This window comes from Toxotes jaculatrix, chromosome 14 (assembly GCF_017976425.1).
Source record: "Toxotes jaculatrix isolate fToxJac2 chromosome 14, fToxJac2.pri, whole genome shotgun sequence".
Classification (NCBI taxonomy): domain Eukaryota; kingdom Metazoa; phylum Chordata; class Actinopteri; family Toxotidae; genus Toxotes; species Toxotes jaculatrix.
The window spans coordinates 8634197-8648919 of record NC_054407.1 but is presented as its reverse complement, the minus strand read 5'-3'; the positions used below and the strand labels follow the sequence as shown (position 1 = coordinate 8648919).

Here is a 14723-nt window from a genome sequence, read left to right as displayed (position 1 = left end):
AGAAGTGTAGCTTGTGCATACATACATACACAGTAACATGAATAATTCTGTGCTAGAGTGGTGGGAGTTGATAAGGTTTATTAATTTTTCAGGAATAGCGAGCTACGCACGATCACAATTTTCCCCACTAGTGCAATATGCACATATTACGGCTTCATTTGTCACATTTAGAAGAGGTCATACAAGCTAATTAATGACACTAAAGGCCTCATTAAAACTACTTTTATAAGAAAGTGTTTATTTGAGTTACTCCACATATTGTAGTATATACATTTACAACAGCAAGGCAACACATATGATCATAATAATACATAAATTATATTAGATGGCAGCAAACTGAAAAACAGCAATCATTATTAATATAATGTATTATTAGTATTCAAAATAAGATATATGAATTTTCTGTGTGTGAAAATGGGATACATTCTAATTAATCACAGAAAATGAATGAAAGCTCTCTATCCCTCATTAAAAAGTTTCAATGCTTTGCAGGCACTATGGCTGTGGGCTTTCACTGCAAGTTAGTCTGGAGGGGGTTGGACAGTGCGAGGGATAAAATCATGAGTCCATTTTAATGAGATATGGTCAAATTAGCTTGTTCACCATATCAACTGTATTAATGTTGTATAAGGTGCTATTGCTGGATCAGAAGACGAAGCAATTTAAGTTAAACGTGTCTGAAGTCAGGAGAGTCGCCTCAGTGTGGCTGCCTGCACACCTGGCTGGGTACTGTCAGTAGTATGGAGGCACTTCAGCTTAGATTCTGTCTCCAACCATCCCATTGTCATTCAAGTTTTGCAAGGTTTGAGAAAGGAAAGAGAAATCATCAGGTTCAATCCACAAGCAGTGCAATGCCTCTGAGAGAGAGAATGGAAAGATCTTTGCTGCAAGTGCTCAGTAATCTGGTTTCATACTGTGACCACAGAGAATATTCGTTCGATTGGCCCGAGGGTGTCCGTTATTTTCACATAACCACATGGCTGTGACGTAGTGGCCTCATAACCTTTATACATTTCTTCTTAGATTTGGAAGTCTAATGTTGGCAGCTGTTATTCAGCTGTGTAGTACAGTACTTACAGAAAAAGTACATCTTGGGAAATATGCTTATTTGCTTTCTTGTTGGGAGTTAGCTGAGAAAATCAATTTCACTCTCAAGTCATGGTAGATATGAGCCAGTTAGCTTAGTGAAGACTCCCCCAAACACTACAGAAAAGATAGATAGAGCTTTAGAAATGCTGATAAGTGGATTTGTTAACACTTATGAAGGCTAGCTGTTTCCCCTTGTTTCCAGTCTTCATGCTAAGCTAAGCTAAGCATCTCCTGGCTATAGCTTCATATTTACACACGAGAGTGGGATCAACCCTCATGTTTAACTCATGGCAGGAAAACAATGTTATTTCCCAAAATGTCAAACTATTACATGTTACTGTCACTGGCATGCCGCCATGGTATGTTATTGGGATAATCCATAATGGCCCCTGCGATTATAAAAAAATAACGCACTCTGCAAAAGCAAACCTGTGGATAATAAGTCTCTGCACCTCACATTATGTTTCAACAGCTGTGCAGAAAATCACGGATTATCTCCTATATAATAATCTGTTTCACAGAGTGAGCTACTACACCTGCGATTTTACGACTACCAGGCCGAGGGTTCAGTCGTGGCCTCGCCTCTCTCGTTGAATACACAGGAGCGTGACCTTCTGCGAAACATGGTGGCCCCGGGGCCTTTCCGCCTGGTGACACGCAGATAAATGTCAGATTGCAGGAACCTGGGGTAGGAGTCCTTTTTCATCAGGCTGTAGACTTTCATCTGTGCGGCTTCAAAACAGCTCTTTGTGGGCCGTGCTAAGTTCCTCTGGATGGCCATCTTGGTGTTGTAGTCAATGTTGACCTGAATGAAAGGAAAGACAATGAAAAACAATTTAGAATAACACAGTCAGTGATAGTGCAAATCAACTACATACATTAAATCTATACTTAAAAGGAATGCTACATGTGATGATGCACTACGCATCCGTGTAGGTCTGAAGGCGTGAGTTAGGGATTTCTGTGTCTTGCGAGGTAGATTTGAGTAAAATTTAGAACAACACAGTAGTAAATGGGGTGGATGAAGGCCCTAGTAGATTTGTTTCTGGCTGAGAATACATGAAATAGTGATGAGGAAGAAGGGGAAACCCCAAGACCCACAGTGAGTGAACAGTGTGAAACAGATCCATTTGAAAGAATCAAAATCTGCATGATTTTAAAAAAATTACACACATGACATCAAACATTAAGCCCAATTCAGACAGTAAAGATGCTTTTCTGTGCTTGAGAAATGAGTTCTCCTCAGAGGATCTCTTTCTACAAGGACACAAGCACCACTTGGAAATTTCTGATTCACTTAAAGCCACAGGTAAAATCTGTGTAATTTATGACCCTGCTCTTTTGGTGATAGATAAGACTGAGGCTTGTAGATGCTGCTACAGGACTCAACATTATTAATAAGGAGAGTTTTTCAGATTTTGTTTGCGGCAGTTGAGTTTAAAGCTCACACAAGCAATTGCTGGCATACAGCATCTTCCTGGATATCATCCCAGATAAAGATACTCATTTTCTGGCTCCTAGTTTTATGAATGAGTTGTGTGATTAAATATACTAAGACAATCATAATTATGCGAATTGTGAATCATCTTTTAACAATGTTTTTTTTCTTTTTTTCCTTTTAAAGACAAACAATGGTGAAGCAATAAAAATAACCACCATTGATACAACTCTCAAAGCTGCAGTATCTCTCACCATTTGATACCAGTTAGATTCTTTTAAATTAATGTATTTACACGAATTAAATCAATCATGCTGGTATACGCTCTCATGTTACTGCAGAGTGCTCCAAAAAAACATGTTTCATATTTACATACATTTATCTTAGACTGAAAGTACGTGGGTGACGCTCTCTCAGCTCTGCAGAGGTATGTAAAAAAAATCCGACCAGACACAAAACGGTCAGATCTGCTACAGGCCCTGAAAGCATATCGGATGGCGGTCGCATCACTGAAACTGCAACTGTCTTGCACAGAAATAACTTGACCCGCTTTGTAATGTTGCACACACTAGATGCATGACCTCAGTGAGCTCTTGCTCCTAACGATTGTTCACAAAGGTCAACCTGCTGCAGGCTCATGACTATGCAGAGCTTTAGATTTCGCCCACTGTTATTTTCATTACAGTGGCATAAATATTTCAAACCTCCAACAGCCCTCAGTGACAAGTAAGCCAAAGAAAATGCTAAACCACAGGGGTTTTTTTTCTGGGCCTTTGCAGCTCAACTTTACAGCCTATTTTGCAGTATTTACATCTGTGCAGTTTATGATAAATAAACATGCCATGCCATACCTCTTTAGGGGCCTCCGATTCAATAAATACTGTATAAATATATTTGGCCTTGGACAGCAGCTTCGTCTCAGAATCAATGGTCTTGTATTCTTCACAGGCCAACCAGAACTCAATGTTCTCCTCACTGAACTCTGTCCTGAGGAACTGAGAGAAGGTTTCTACACCATCTGATGTAAGAGAAAGATGTAGAGACAGAGACACACTGTTAGTTACTGGAGTGAGAGTAAAAGAAAGTACATGACAGCTAAAAATCAGATCAGTAACTTTTGTGAGCATGATGGGCAAATGAGGCTCAGATTTGATTATAGCAGGATGTGCTAAGGAGGGATGGACCCATAACATCCTCCTCACAAAGTCACTAAAATGTGCCTATACATAATTACATAATTGAATCATATAATAAGCAGTAGCTTTAATATACTGAGATAGTATTATTATCTTCATTATATTGCATTAACTGCATTAATCATTCCCAGATGAGCACATACAGTGGTCCACAGTGTTTCAGTGCAGCACCAAAGTGCAACTTCTGTGATTACGAGGAAGTTGAGCAGTTTCTGTATTACTATCTGTGCTAACAAACATTAAAAGATGTAGTGAAACTCTCACTTGCTCTCTCCATTAACTATTTATTGCCTCTAGCACTCCTTAACAGTTTACAATTCAAATGGAGCAAACTGTTCGACAGCAGGCAAAACTGTTTTGGGCAGCAATTTGACACAATGTTTTTGAGAAGTTTGGGGGCATTAATCTGACCTGAGTGCTTGAGCAGTTCTTCAAAGGAGTCGCTCCATTGCAAAGCTGCCTCTGGTGAGATGCTGCAAAAAAATAAAATAAATAAATAAATAAATCAGAGATGCAGTCAGCTCTTCCCTAATGATGCAGCAAAAATGTTTAGGATTCTCATGAGATGTTGAGATGCCGTGTTTCTATAAGTGTGCAATGAGTCATGGAGAGTGTTGGAAACTGAGGTTAAAAATGAATAATACTTGTCTCCAAACAGCACTGCTTGTATATGAAATTAATGGATTTTGCCTTACTTGCTGGATGTCGTATTTGTCTTTTTATGGGGACTGACGTTTTCATGAGACCCTGACTTGGTGAGAAAAAGGCTTAGTCGGCTCTTCCTCTCCTTGTCTTTCTGTCTGCAAACAACAGAGAAAAGAACATCAGGTTCCACAAACGGTCAATGAGACCAGCTGTGGCACTAGTCACAAAATCTGTAACTTGTCACAGACACATTTCTAAAGTGCCTTACACGACACTCCAGAAATTACACAACATTTTTGTGGTGCAAATTGCAAGACAAGTCACGTATGCACATGTGTTTAAACAAAAAGTCAGAAGAGAGTCATCATGGAGGACGGCAGCTTTTAAAAGCCAAACAGCTTTACATACAGCAGTGGCTTTCAGCCACACTCTGACAAGGTACCATGTAGAAACATTTCATATCTATTATGGCAGAGTTTTGCTATTGTGATTAAAATGAGGTTCCTCTATAAAAAAGAAACTGCTACTTAATCTCTTTTCTCATGATTAAAGTTGCATTTCTCAGATTTCCAATAGTACCTGTAACATTTGCTAAAGTACAATGTGAAACTACTCATCACAAATTAAAAAGCCATTTAAAAATAACTAAGGTTCACACACCAACCTGCTAGAATCGTCCTTCATCTTTGGTGCTTGCAAGTCTTCTGGACCAAGCATTTTGAAATACGCTTCCTCCTTTGGGGCCATGTAGTTGAATTGAGGAAATAGAAAAAGAAGCGTCTCCATGCTGTTCTGTCTGTATCTGGCGTGCGAAGCGGCAGGCCACAAATAGCTCTCTGAAATTTTTAACCCATCATTCGATGAACCACCTCGCCTCTTATAAACCTTGCTTGCATTTCATTTCCCATACCTTTTGCTCTACTTCCTGTAATGGTGTAACCACTTACTGCTAACAGCTTTATCTGTGATACAGAAAACCCCCTGGGTTCAACATCCTGTGAAATTTACTCAGAAATTAAAAGAAAAAAACAAAAAACCAAAACAGTTGGTTACGCTCATTCACAGAGTAGAATTCTTTGGTTTGTTTATTTTTGATTACAGGAATATGCTGTCTTGATTATTAGGACACATATTTTAAAAAATCTCTGGTGTTTTATACACTCTCACTGATGCAATGTGATTATGTGGTTGACCTATGACTCATATTAAGCCTGTCGATAAATATCTTCTGTTAGTGTGGGGTCCTGGGTATTAAAAGAGAGGTAAGGCTTATTCTGTGATTCCACTTGCACCACCAACAAGGCCAGACACTGCAGAGATTGAAAGAATGAAATGTAATGAATAATAAAATGTGACTGCCCAGAGTCTGGGCTTAGCTCTTTCCAGAACATCAGAGCCTTAATGGAGAAAGACAAACTCACTGTGACACAGTGGAAAGCAACAGGGAATAGGTACGTTCTGGGGCAGATGGAGACAAATGTGATGTCTCTGTTAGAGAGAGAGACAGAAGCTGTCTTTAAAGATACCAGTAGAAAATCCTGACATTGTTTCTTCTGACAGCAAGAAAAAAAAGAGTTTTGCTTATTGTTACATCACTTGGATGTTTGACCTTCACTGTGCAGAATGATGTATGTGCAGAGTTTGAAACGGTTTTCTCTAAGAATCAAGATCATGATACTGTAAATCATTATTTTATGTGTCAGTGCCATTAATGTATTAAGACTGTATGTGGGCTTAATGTGGACCAAAACAAATATCCCTGTAGACTACATCAGATGGACGAAACAGCCAAATTTTGTCTGTTTTTGAACCATGACTGATTTGGCCCAAAAAATGACATTGGTAAACGCGCTAAGAATCGCAACACTGATACGCACACATCCGATGCTACTTCATAGCAGAGCTGCGAAGTGGGAGGAGCTATTTTGGACACCCTTGTATCTGGATATATAAGTCCTATTCATATTTCCAACAAACAATGTTACGTAACTCACAGTTGGGTGGTTCTACAGTTTCCTGCTGGTTGAATCATAAGTACAAAAGAAGAACATCTGTGTCAGAAAATATGTGGCTCTTTGATAAAACGTTCAAAGATACAAGCTTAGGTATGTAAAACTTTGTGGTAGATGTTAACTGCAACCCTCCAGGTGCATTTTGACAAAAAGCCTCCAATCACAGAACTTAAAATGCACCCACCATAGTGTTGCTAATGGTGGGTGGAAGATAACAGTGCTGAGAAAAATGAAAATGCAACCTACACCTTTATTTACAGATGACTTCAGCAACTATGGTGCCACCTTTTGTTCTCAGCTGTGTTGTTGAAGCGTTTTGAATTTGCTACTTTTATTCGTGTGTCTGACAAACCTCAAGGTTCATGTAAATTTTAGTATTTTGACCTGTCCACCAGACCAGAATTATGGATGAAATGTGAGCCAGCAACCATCTGGACAAACAGTCCAATGGTCAAAGACACACAAATACAGCAAGGTGAAAATTCTCTTTACTTGTCATATAACTGTGTAACTCCAGGCTAAATCAAAGCCCTTCTTTATACTCGCATTAAAAAACAACACCCATTGATTAAAAGAGACAAATTCTCTACTGCAAATGCTTGTGTGCAGCTACAGCCCACTGGTCCGATAAACTGAAGCTGCAGTATCCTTCCCCTTCAGGTAAACGGCGTACTGCTGAATCATTGAAACCAAATTAAATAGCAGCCATTTAGCTTTGCTGTATGTATTTGCCTCTTGTCAACATACCAGATGAGAGAACCACCAAAATCAATACACACACAGAGCCAAGAAGGTGCTACCGCCAGCTGAGCACAAAAGATTAGGATTGTTTTATTTGATCATTTTGAAATGATATTTCCATTTACTGTTTTAATTACGTAACTATTTCACCAGCACCAGGTCTAGTAGTTGGTTCTCCATACAATGAGATCATACTGTTGGCAAAGAGTGAAGGTAAAACAGAGACCAAAGACTGTACTTCTGCATTTACTGCCAGAGAAGTTTATGTAAAAGCAATTTAGGTTGGGAAGAACCATGTTATTTGTAGTGTCACTGAGCTAAGCAATTAATACTGCCTGCTCACACTAGTCACACTTATATGAAATCACATGATATCTAGTTGATGTTGCTGTATGTTGGTTAACTTTGTATGTCTTCCCACCATTGCGTGAGTTTCCTTATTTTGTTCTCGTATAACTGCATCAGTAAACAAAACTGTACATCTGTGGGTAGAGATAATATGCAAATAGGTCTTTATGAGAGTGCTTTAGATGTTGTTTGGTGAAAGGGGAAGTGATGGAGTTGACACTGCAAAGTGCTGACATGGGTAAAGGGGGAAGGAGGGGTGTTGTTACTTCCCGTCTGAAAACATCTGTTCACATAGGCCTTGTCCGCTTGCTATGTCTGAACATTTTGTCATTAGGTGAAAACACAGTAAAGTCAGACAAAAAAAAAAACATGTCAGAATTACAGGCTCCAAGGAACCAGCAGGATACCACGCAGACACACACACACACACACACACACACACACACACACACACACACATATATACAGAGAGAGAGAAAGAGAGAACGATAAAACCACAAAGAAACAGAGAAATAAAGCTAAGGTTTGAAATGTCTTGAAACTGTATATAATTTGCTTTATTCCCTTTGTGTTCCTGCATTCAAATGCCGAACGAACAATGTGCCTCAGTGGGATTGCTTTCATCTAAAAATGGAACACTGCAATTGTGATGAAGAAAAAGACATTCGGGTGCTCAGCAGAGAGTCTGGGCATCGATAAGGCCTTGATCTTTCCCAAGAGGGTACAGTATGTCAAACCAGGACGGACGACTGAAGAACTTCTTCCATTTCTTTTTATCATCTGCCATATTAGGCAGTCTATTTAATGACATCAGCTTTGAATTATAATGAGCTTCTATCCCATTTCTGATATCAAAATTGTGCAATCCACTCATTCATTCATTAAATGATTAAAAAAAAGTTTTATCTGAGAAAATGTATGTCAGCTTTGAAATTAAAATTCAAAAGTCATGCTTGTATTACACCAGACTTATGGGCTGAATTACATTGCTTGGACCAACCAAACTGGGTGCATTTATGTATCTGGTTAAAAATGGTCCTGAGAGGGGTTTCCACTTCTGACCATAAACAAAGTGAATCCTTCAATCTATAGACCTCTGTTACAATCAGAGGCAGCGTCCACCTGTGGGCTCTGAGTCTACCTTTCCCCTAGACGAAAAGTTATTATCACTCCCCACTCCATGCTGTGCTGAGCTGGGGGTTTCCTTATGGGGAGTGACGAGGTGAGAGATAACTATTTCTGTATTTATTTATTTTTTTGCAGAGGAGATGCCTCTGAATATAATGCAGTCCAATATAACATCATAACGTCAGTACTAAAGCATATTTCTGTCAACATCTGTATGGCAGGTGTACCTAATTATATGTTCCACTGTGTTTCTGCCCATGTAGTTTGCTAATGGTGTTAAGTAGGTGGAGCCCTTGGGGCACAATTGGCCCATAAGTTAGATTTCTTTTGGTTACCATGTGGGTTCAAGTTGAGTTGGCGTACAATCAAGTCACCTGGAAATCTAAATTGTAAATCCACATTTATTTGCAATTCTCTACCACTCCCACCAAGGAAAAGTACAGAAAATATGAGCTCTATTAAAGGTGATTTTGGTACTCCTATGTTACAATGAACACGCAGCGTTCTGTCTTGAAAGATTGAATATGTTCAAGTACACTGTACCTTTAAATGGTAATCAAAGCTTAGACTGGTTCACAGCTTTGTGATCAAGCGTGGGATCTCCCACATTAGACTTTACAAGAAGGTTGAGAGCTTCCAGGAAACGGCCTCTACATTTAGCTGATGTATCTGTGAAACAGACAGTAGAGTCTGAACACAGCAACATGGGTGCATGTTGGTGGTGACATCATTTCCCTGTTAGCGAGTCACACAGGTGCTCCCTCCACAGATGAAAGGCATGCTGCTCTTTGGTACAAATTGTCAGCTCACAGCTGTATGTGAAAGGGGAATGTACAGGAAGGCAAAAAAAAAAAGTTTTCTCTGGTTTAATGTGAAATGGCTGTGATCTGGGAAATGACTCAACAACATATAATCAGAATGTCTTGACTCTTATACTGAAGCATCAACATCAGATTTAGTAAACTTACACTAAAATATTTCTCTCAGATATTATTATAAACATTTTGGCAATAAATGCAATTAAATTAGTTTAAAAAAGTTTCTGAGCAGGCCCTATATGAACATATTCAAACCTAGGCTCGATTGCCTCTATTTTTCCAACATCCAACAGCATCTGGTTGGTCGACCTCAGTGCTCTAACTGGGTTGTGATGATGTACGCCAGTGGAGGGAGGCCAATTCTGGTGTTACTATGCGATCAGGCTTTCTTTTGCTGCTGCGTTTTGTACTAAATGCAGACTACTGCAGTCTTAACAGAAAAAAAAAAGTTTTGACAACTGAACTCCACTGTTTATCAAATTTGAAGAAGCTGTCAAAAATCACACCAAGGTTCTTGACAAAAGATCGATTGTAAGAAGCTAAAGTGCAGAGAGTACGATCAGGGTCATCCAAGATGTCAAGTCATCCAAATATAACAATCTCAGTCTTATTTCCTTTGAGGTTTAGGTAGTTTAAATCCATCCATGTTTTATTATCTCTTAAGCAGTCCAGCAAGGCCTGCACTGAATCTTTACTTTGTATCAGATAGATACAAAGAGATATACAAAGATAGATTTGAATGCCATTATCAAAACAATGAAAGGGAATATTGTGTTTCTTAAAAATGGACCTTGAGGGCAACATATGCTACATAAAACTGGCGTCTTGAGGGACCCCACAAGTAAGTGGGACTGCAGTCAAAGAATATTCACCTAGGTGAAGCAAGAAACTCCAGTCTGTCAGGTATGACTGTAACCATTTGAGGGCAGTACCTTTAATGCCTACGCACTGTTCAAGATACGAAGAATCCTATGATCCACAGTGTCAAAGGCAGCTGTCAGGTCTAAAAGCACCAAAATAGCAGAGTTCCCTGAATCAACACTGAAGAGAAGCTCATTAAAAACTCTTTAAAGAGTTGTTTCAGTAATATGCCGTGGTTTAAAACCAGACTGAAACTTTTCCTAAATTCCATGGTTATCTAAAAATATTTACAATTGAATAAAAACTACTCTCTCTACACGTCAGAAAAGGTATGTCAGAAATTGGCCTTAAGTTAGAATAAGGGTCAAGATTTTTCTTTTTTGATGAGATGCTGCACCACGGCATGTTTAAAACCATCTAAAACCCAACCTGACATTGGAGAGGTATTTATCAGAACAATCATAATTGGCCTAACAGTACTAAAAACTACTGTCTAGGCTGCAATTTGTAGGCTGTAGATGATGAACTACCTCTGATAATAAGGAGAACGCTACAGGCAGAAACTGATCGAAGACAGCAGGGCACATAGGAGGATCAGAAGGGTCTAAGGCAGAGGGAGTGGGTGAAGACCTAAGAGCAAAAACCTTGTTGACAAAAAATATAAAAGAGTTTCAGTGTGAATGTTGGTACAATGCAAGAAGTATCACAGGGATTTATAAGAGAGTTACACATCGAAAAGAACCTGAAGCCAATAAACAAAGTTAGATACATGCTCTGTTTTTAGCAGTTTTAATGGCTCTCTGGCTTGTCCTTCTTCCACTTTCTCTCAGTTCATCTACATGTTTGTCTGAGAGAGTGATGGGTTGTATCATTCAGACACAAGTCTGAGTGTTTAGTCCTAAATGGAGCAACAGAGTCCAAGATCTCAATTACAAGTGGAGTCAAAAAAGTATGGGAAGCTCCTCAGCACTCAGATCAAAACAGCCATGCAGGGCACAGAGCATAGAGTCTTTAAAATCAATGGAAAACTGCAACATATTTAGGAGGTTAATCGCGTGCAGACACCGTGCAGGAGTTTAAACTGTAGAATAAGGGTCTGTAGTATTAAATAAAACAGGCAGATGATCCAGTATGTGTGTCACAAATTTCTCTGCTACATACACATAAATCATGTGATTTATGTGTAATCATAGCTCGTAAAACTATGATTACTGTCGACTTAGTTAAGTCATAGCAGAAGTAGAAATGGTACAGCTTTAGACTGGTGTATCAAGCTGCCGGTACCGAAGAGCTTTGCTACAGGTGAACCTACCTTTGCATGACTTCACACAGCTTGGGCTCAGTTTTCTCTTCTTTCTCTCTGGTGAGTCGGTGAGTTGACGTCTGCATAAACCAAACCAAATGTTGTTTGAATCTCTTGAACTTTAACACTAAAATTTTATCATCACAGACAAGTTAAGTGACATCTACCTGATCCCAGCGTGTGAAGCCATTTAAGTGGCCCATGTCCTTTTCCTCTAAGGCTTAACTTTGGCTGAGCTGGATGTGGCCTCAGTTGCAGCCTCTTCTGAGTTTTTAAGTGATTCTAAAAAGAAAAAGGAAGAAAGAAGAAACATGATCATATTGTACTTACAAAGTTAGAAAACTTCCAATTTCCAAAATTGTCTATTTTAAGGTGTTCACATATTGCAAGTCAGAGTCAGAGTTTTAATGTGAATGTTCTGTCAACTACTTCTATAATGTTTAGACTTTCAACGATTTCTAATTAGTTTCTATGACTTTACATTATTATTATATTGCCGCTCTTCTGATCACGGCTGCTTGTCCTCGACTGCATTTTGGATTGGGTCTAATAATATATTTGAAAGGGACAGGGTCTTCAGCATTTTGGACCACCACTCTATCTGCTCTGTTGCTAATATTACCCCCCTGGCTTGGTGAGTGTCAGGGAGTGTGTGGATCGTATACTATATTGTAGCTCTGTCTGTATACAAGACAAAAGAGCCACAACACTTCCACTCAGCTCGGCTGCAGGATTTATTCTGCTGAACATAAGAATAGCTAAATATTCAACTTCCAACTTTCAGTATACAACTGATTATCTGAGAATATTTATGTTGATTAGCAACCCAGATGCCATCCTATGCAGACCTAGACCTACAATCAATAAATTATTGAGGGATTCTACATCATGACGCAGCGCTAATATTTTAACCAGCACAGCTTTTCTAGTCCATCCCACGTGACGCTGCTCAGCCAATCAAATTTGAGAGTGAAAGTGCGACTCTGAATACAGGGAGATGACATTTATAGACAAGTGAGCCGGAGACAAAAAGAGAAGACAGAGAGACGAGTGAGCGGGAGACAGGGAGAGACGATGGCACTGACACCATTCCAGCCCAGATTTAAAGTCCTGGCAGGAGAAGTTTTAGCTCAGTTCTCTCACTGAACAACAGAAAGTCGGGGCATAAAATATAAGAGGGGAAGAAAGAGAAACTGTAAAACTGTTCAATTGTTAAGATGTGTTTATATTCATTTGTTGTAAAAATTTGTTGAGACAGTTAAAGAAAAAGGGAAACTCAAGCTGCTGGTATTTTATTTTTCTAAAATGAATCACTTTATTTGATTATTTGTTTTGCACAATTTTTCAAATGTTTTATTTTCTCTATTTATTTATTTATTATTTTTGAATTGTACTTTGTTTAACAGTCAGTTGCAGATGTTGATACAACTATGAGGCTACTTCTATATATATATATATATCACACTAATTCATAATGTTTGACATTATGATGTTATGACCTTCGCTTGAAGAAATTTTCTCTCACTGGACCTCTTAAAACTTTAGTTTAATACCCCTGCTCTAAGGGTTTTATGTTCCTCTCTCCCGCTAGGCGCCACCTACTGACCTGTTTGCGCATTACGCCATTAAACACAGTGGAATACCCCAAAAGATGTGGGTAGGTGTAATTCACCTACATATTCACTTTAAAGCACAATAACAATAAAAAATAAAAAATTATATGAGGTGACCATTTTTACACATTTAACTTAATGTTTATGTCTATATAATCTCTGTCCTCATCAGCCCGTTTTATAACCCTTCACACTAATCTGACCTAAAGACATTTTCTGGTTCACTAAATTGAAGCCAGTTGAAAACATGAGTCTGTTGCTGAAAGTGAGCCTACTTGTGGTTGTCTTGTTTAAATCAACCTTCATCCTCTTTCTCTCTAGCGGACCACTCTCTGGGCTAAAGCACAAACCGAGTACTCTTTGAATCTCTTCAAATTTAAGAGTTTCTGTCTATTTTAACATGTAAGTAGAGAAAAATCAGAAGAGGATGGTTGTAAGAACTCCACCTTTCATCACTCTGTGAGGCCTCAAAAGTTTTCCTCCTCATTTTCCTCAAAGGTTCAGTGTTGTCTGTGGAGAAGTTGAGTTGCTGAGGTTGCGGTAGATTCTGGTCTTGGATGGCAAGGTTGTGTAGAAATGCCCAGTACGAGGGGATGTTCTTGGGGATTGTGCCAAGCAGGAGCAACGTGGTAGGAGACATTGTGTTGGTCCATGCTGGCAGTGCTGGTGGAGGCCTGTTTACTGACGTTCAGATGAAGCATCTGCTTCAGCAGCTCCACAAAGCTCTCCTGGTCTTCAGTTTCTGCTGCGGTGTCTTCATCTGATAGATGTATGGCTGGTTTGATCTGAATCAGAAAAAAATCACAAAGATTGTTAGAATCTCACTGGCTGATAGCAGTGTCTGTCAAATGCTCTCAATTTTTACTGGTGACTAAATAGAAATAACATTCAGTTTAGCTAATCTGTCCTAAACACAAGTTAAAAGATAAAAGCAGACTGATGGAAGGAGAGAGAAAAAGAAAGTTAGTGAGTGTGACTTTTAATCTCCATCGACGTTGGAGTGAACGCCATGAACCAGCCATGAACGCCACATATTTTAAAATGTAATTCCGTGAGAGCCATACAATATGTTTAAAAACTAAATACAAGTAAATGTGTGCATTTTATGTAAGACCAACACTTTTAAAGTACAATAAGTCTCTGAATTCTTTTTTAATAACGTAAAACAAAAGTTTTACAAAAATGTCATTATATTTTGGTTAAAATTCACATTTTAGTGCTGTCCCCAGGTTTTCACTCATTGCTGTTACCCAAACACATTTCCCCCTAAAAATTTTGGAACATTCCACCAGTGACAGGTTCTGCAGGAAGTAACATCATTTGGGTCTTCTGCAAGTCATGGGAAGACCAAAACTAAGTTATCTCATTTTTTCCCCCTTAAATTTAATGATATATTGGCTGTGTCAGAGACGGTCAATCTAAAAACTCAGTCCTGTTACCTAAATTATCTCTAAGAAAATATTTGTTGATATCAAAATAAAATTTTCAGTTAAATATTAAGAATGTGCTCCATGTGCTCAAGCTACTAGCA

At 38.8% G+C, this 14723-nt stretch overlaps 1 protein-coding gene across 1 annotated transcript; it reads right to left on the bottom strand.

Annotated features, from left to right (window-relative positions):
- Positions 1–218: 218 nt before the first annotated feature.
- Positions 219–5254, bottom strand: rgs18 (regulator of G protein signaling 18). Its single transcript, XM_041055140.1, has 5 exons — positions 5033–5254; positions 4419–4523; positions 4135–4196; positions 3379–3545; positions 219–1894 (listed from the first exon to the last, which is right to left on the bottom strand). The coding sequence occupies exons 1-5, from the start codon at positions 5152–5154 to the stop codon at positions 1640–1642; spliced, it is 711 nt and encodes a 236-aa protein (XP_040911074.1). The 5' UTR covers positions 5155–5254; the 3' UTR covers positions 219–1639.
- Positions 5255–14723: the final 9469 nt, after the last annotated feature.

Excerpts from the sequence above, each read along its gene's own strand:
- rgs18 (XM_041055140.1), bottom strand. The coding sequence starts at position 5,154 with ATGGAGACGCTTCTTTTTCTATTTCCTCAATTCAACTACATGGCCCCA. Across the intron at positions 3,546-4,134 it reads AGAACTGCTCAAGCACTCAG|ATGGTGTAGAAACCTTCTCT; the intron begins GTCAGATTAATG and ends CTCTTACATCAG. Across the intron at positions 1,895-3,378 it reads AATCGGAGGCCCCTAAAGAG|GTCAACATTGACTACAACAC; the intron begins GTATGGCATGGC and ends CCTTTCATTCAG.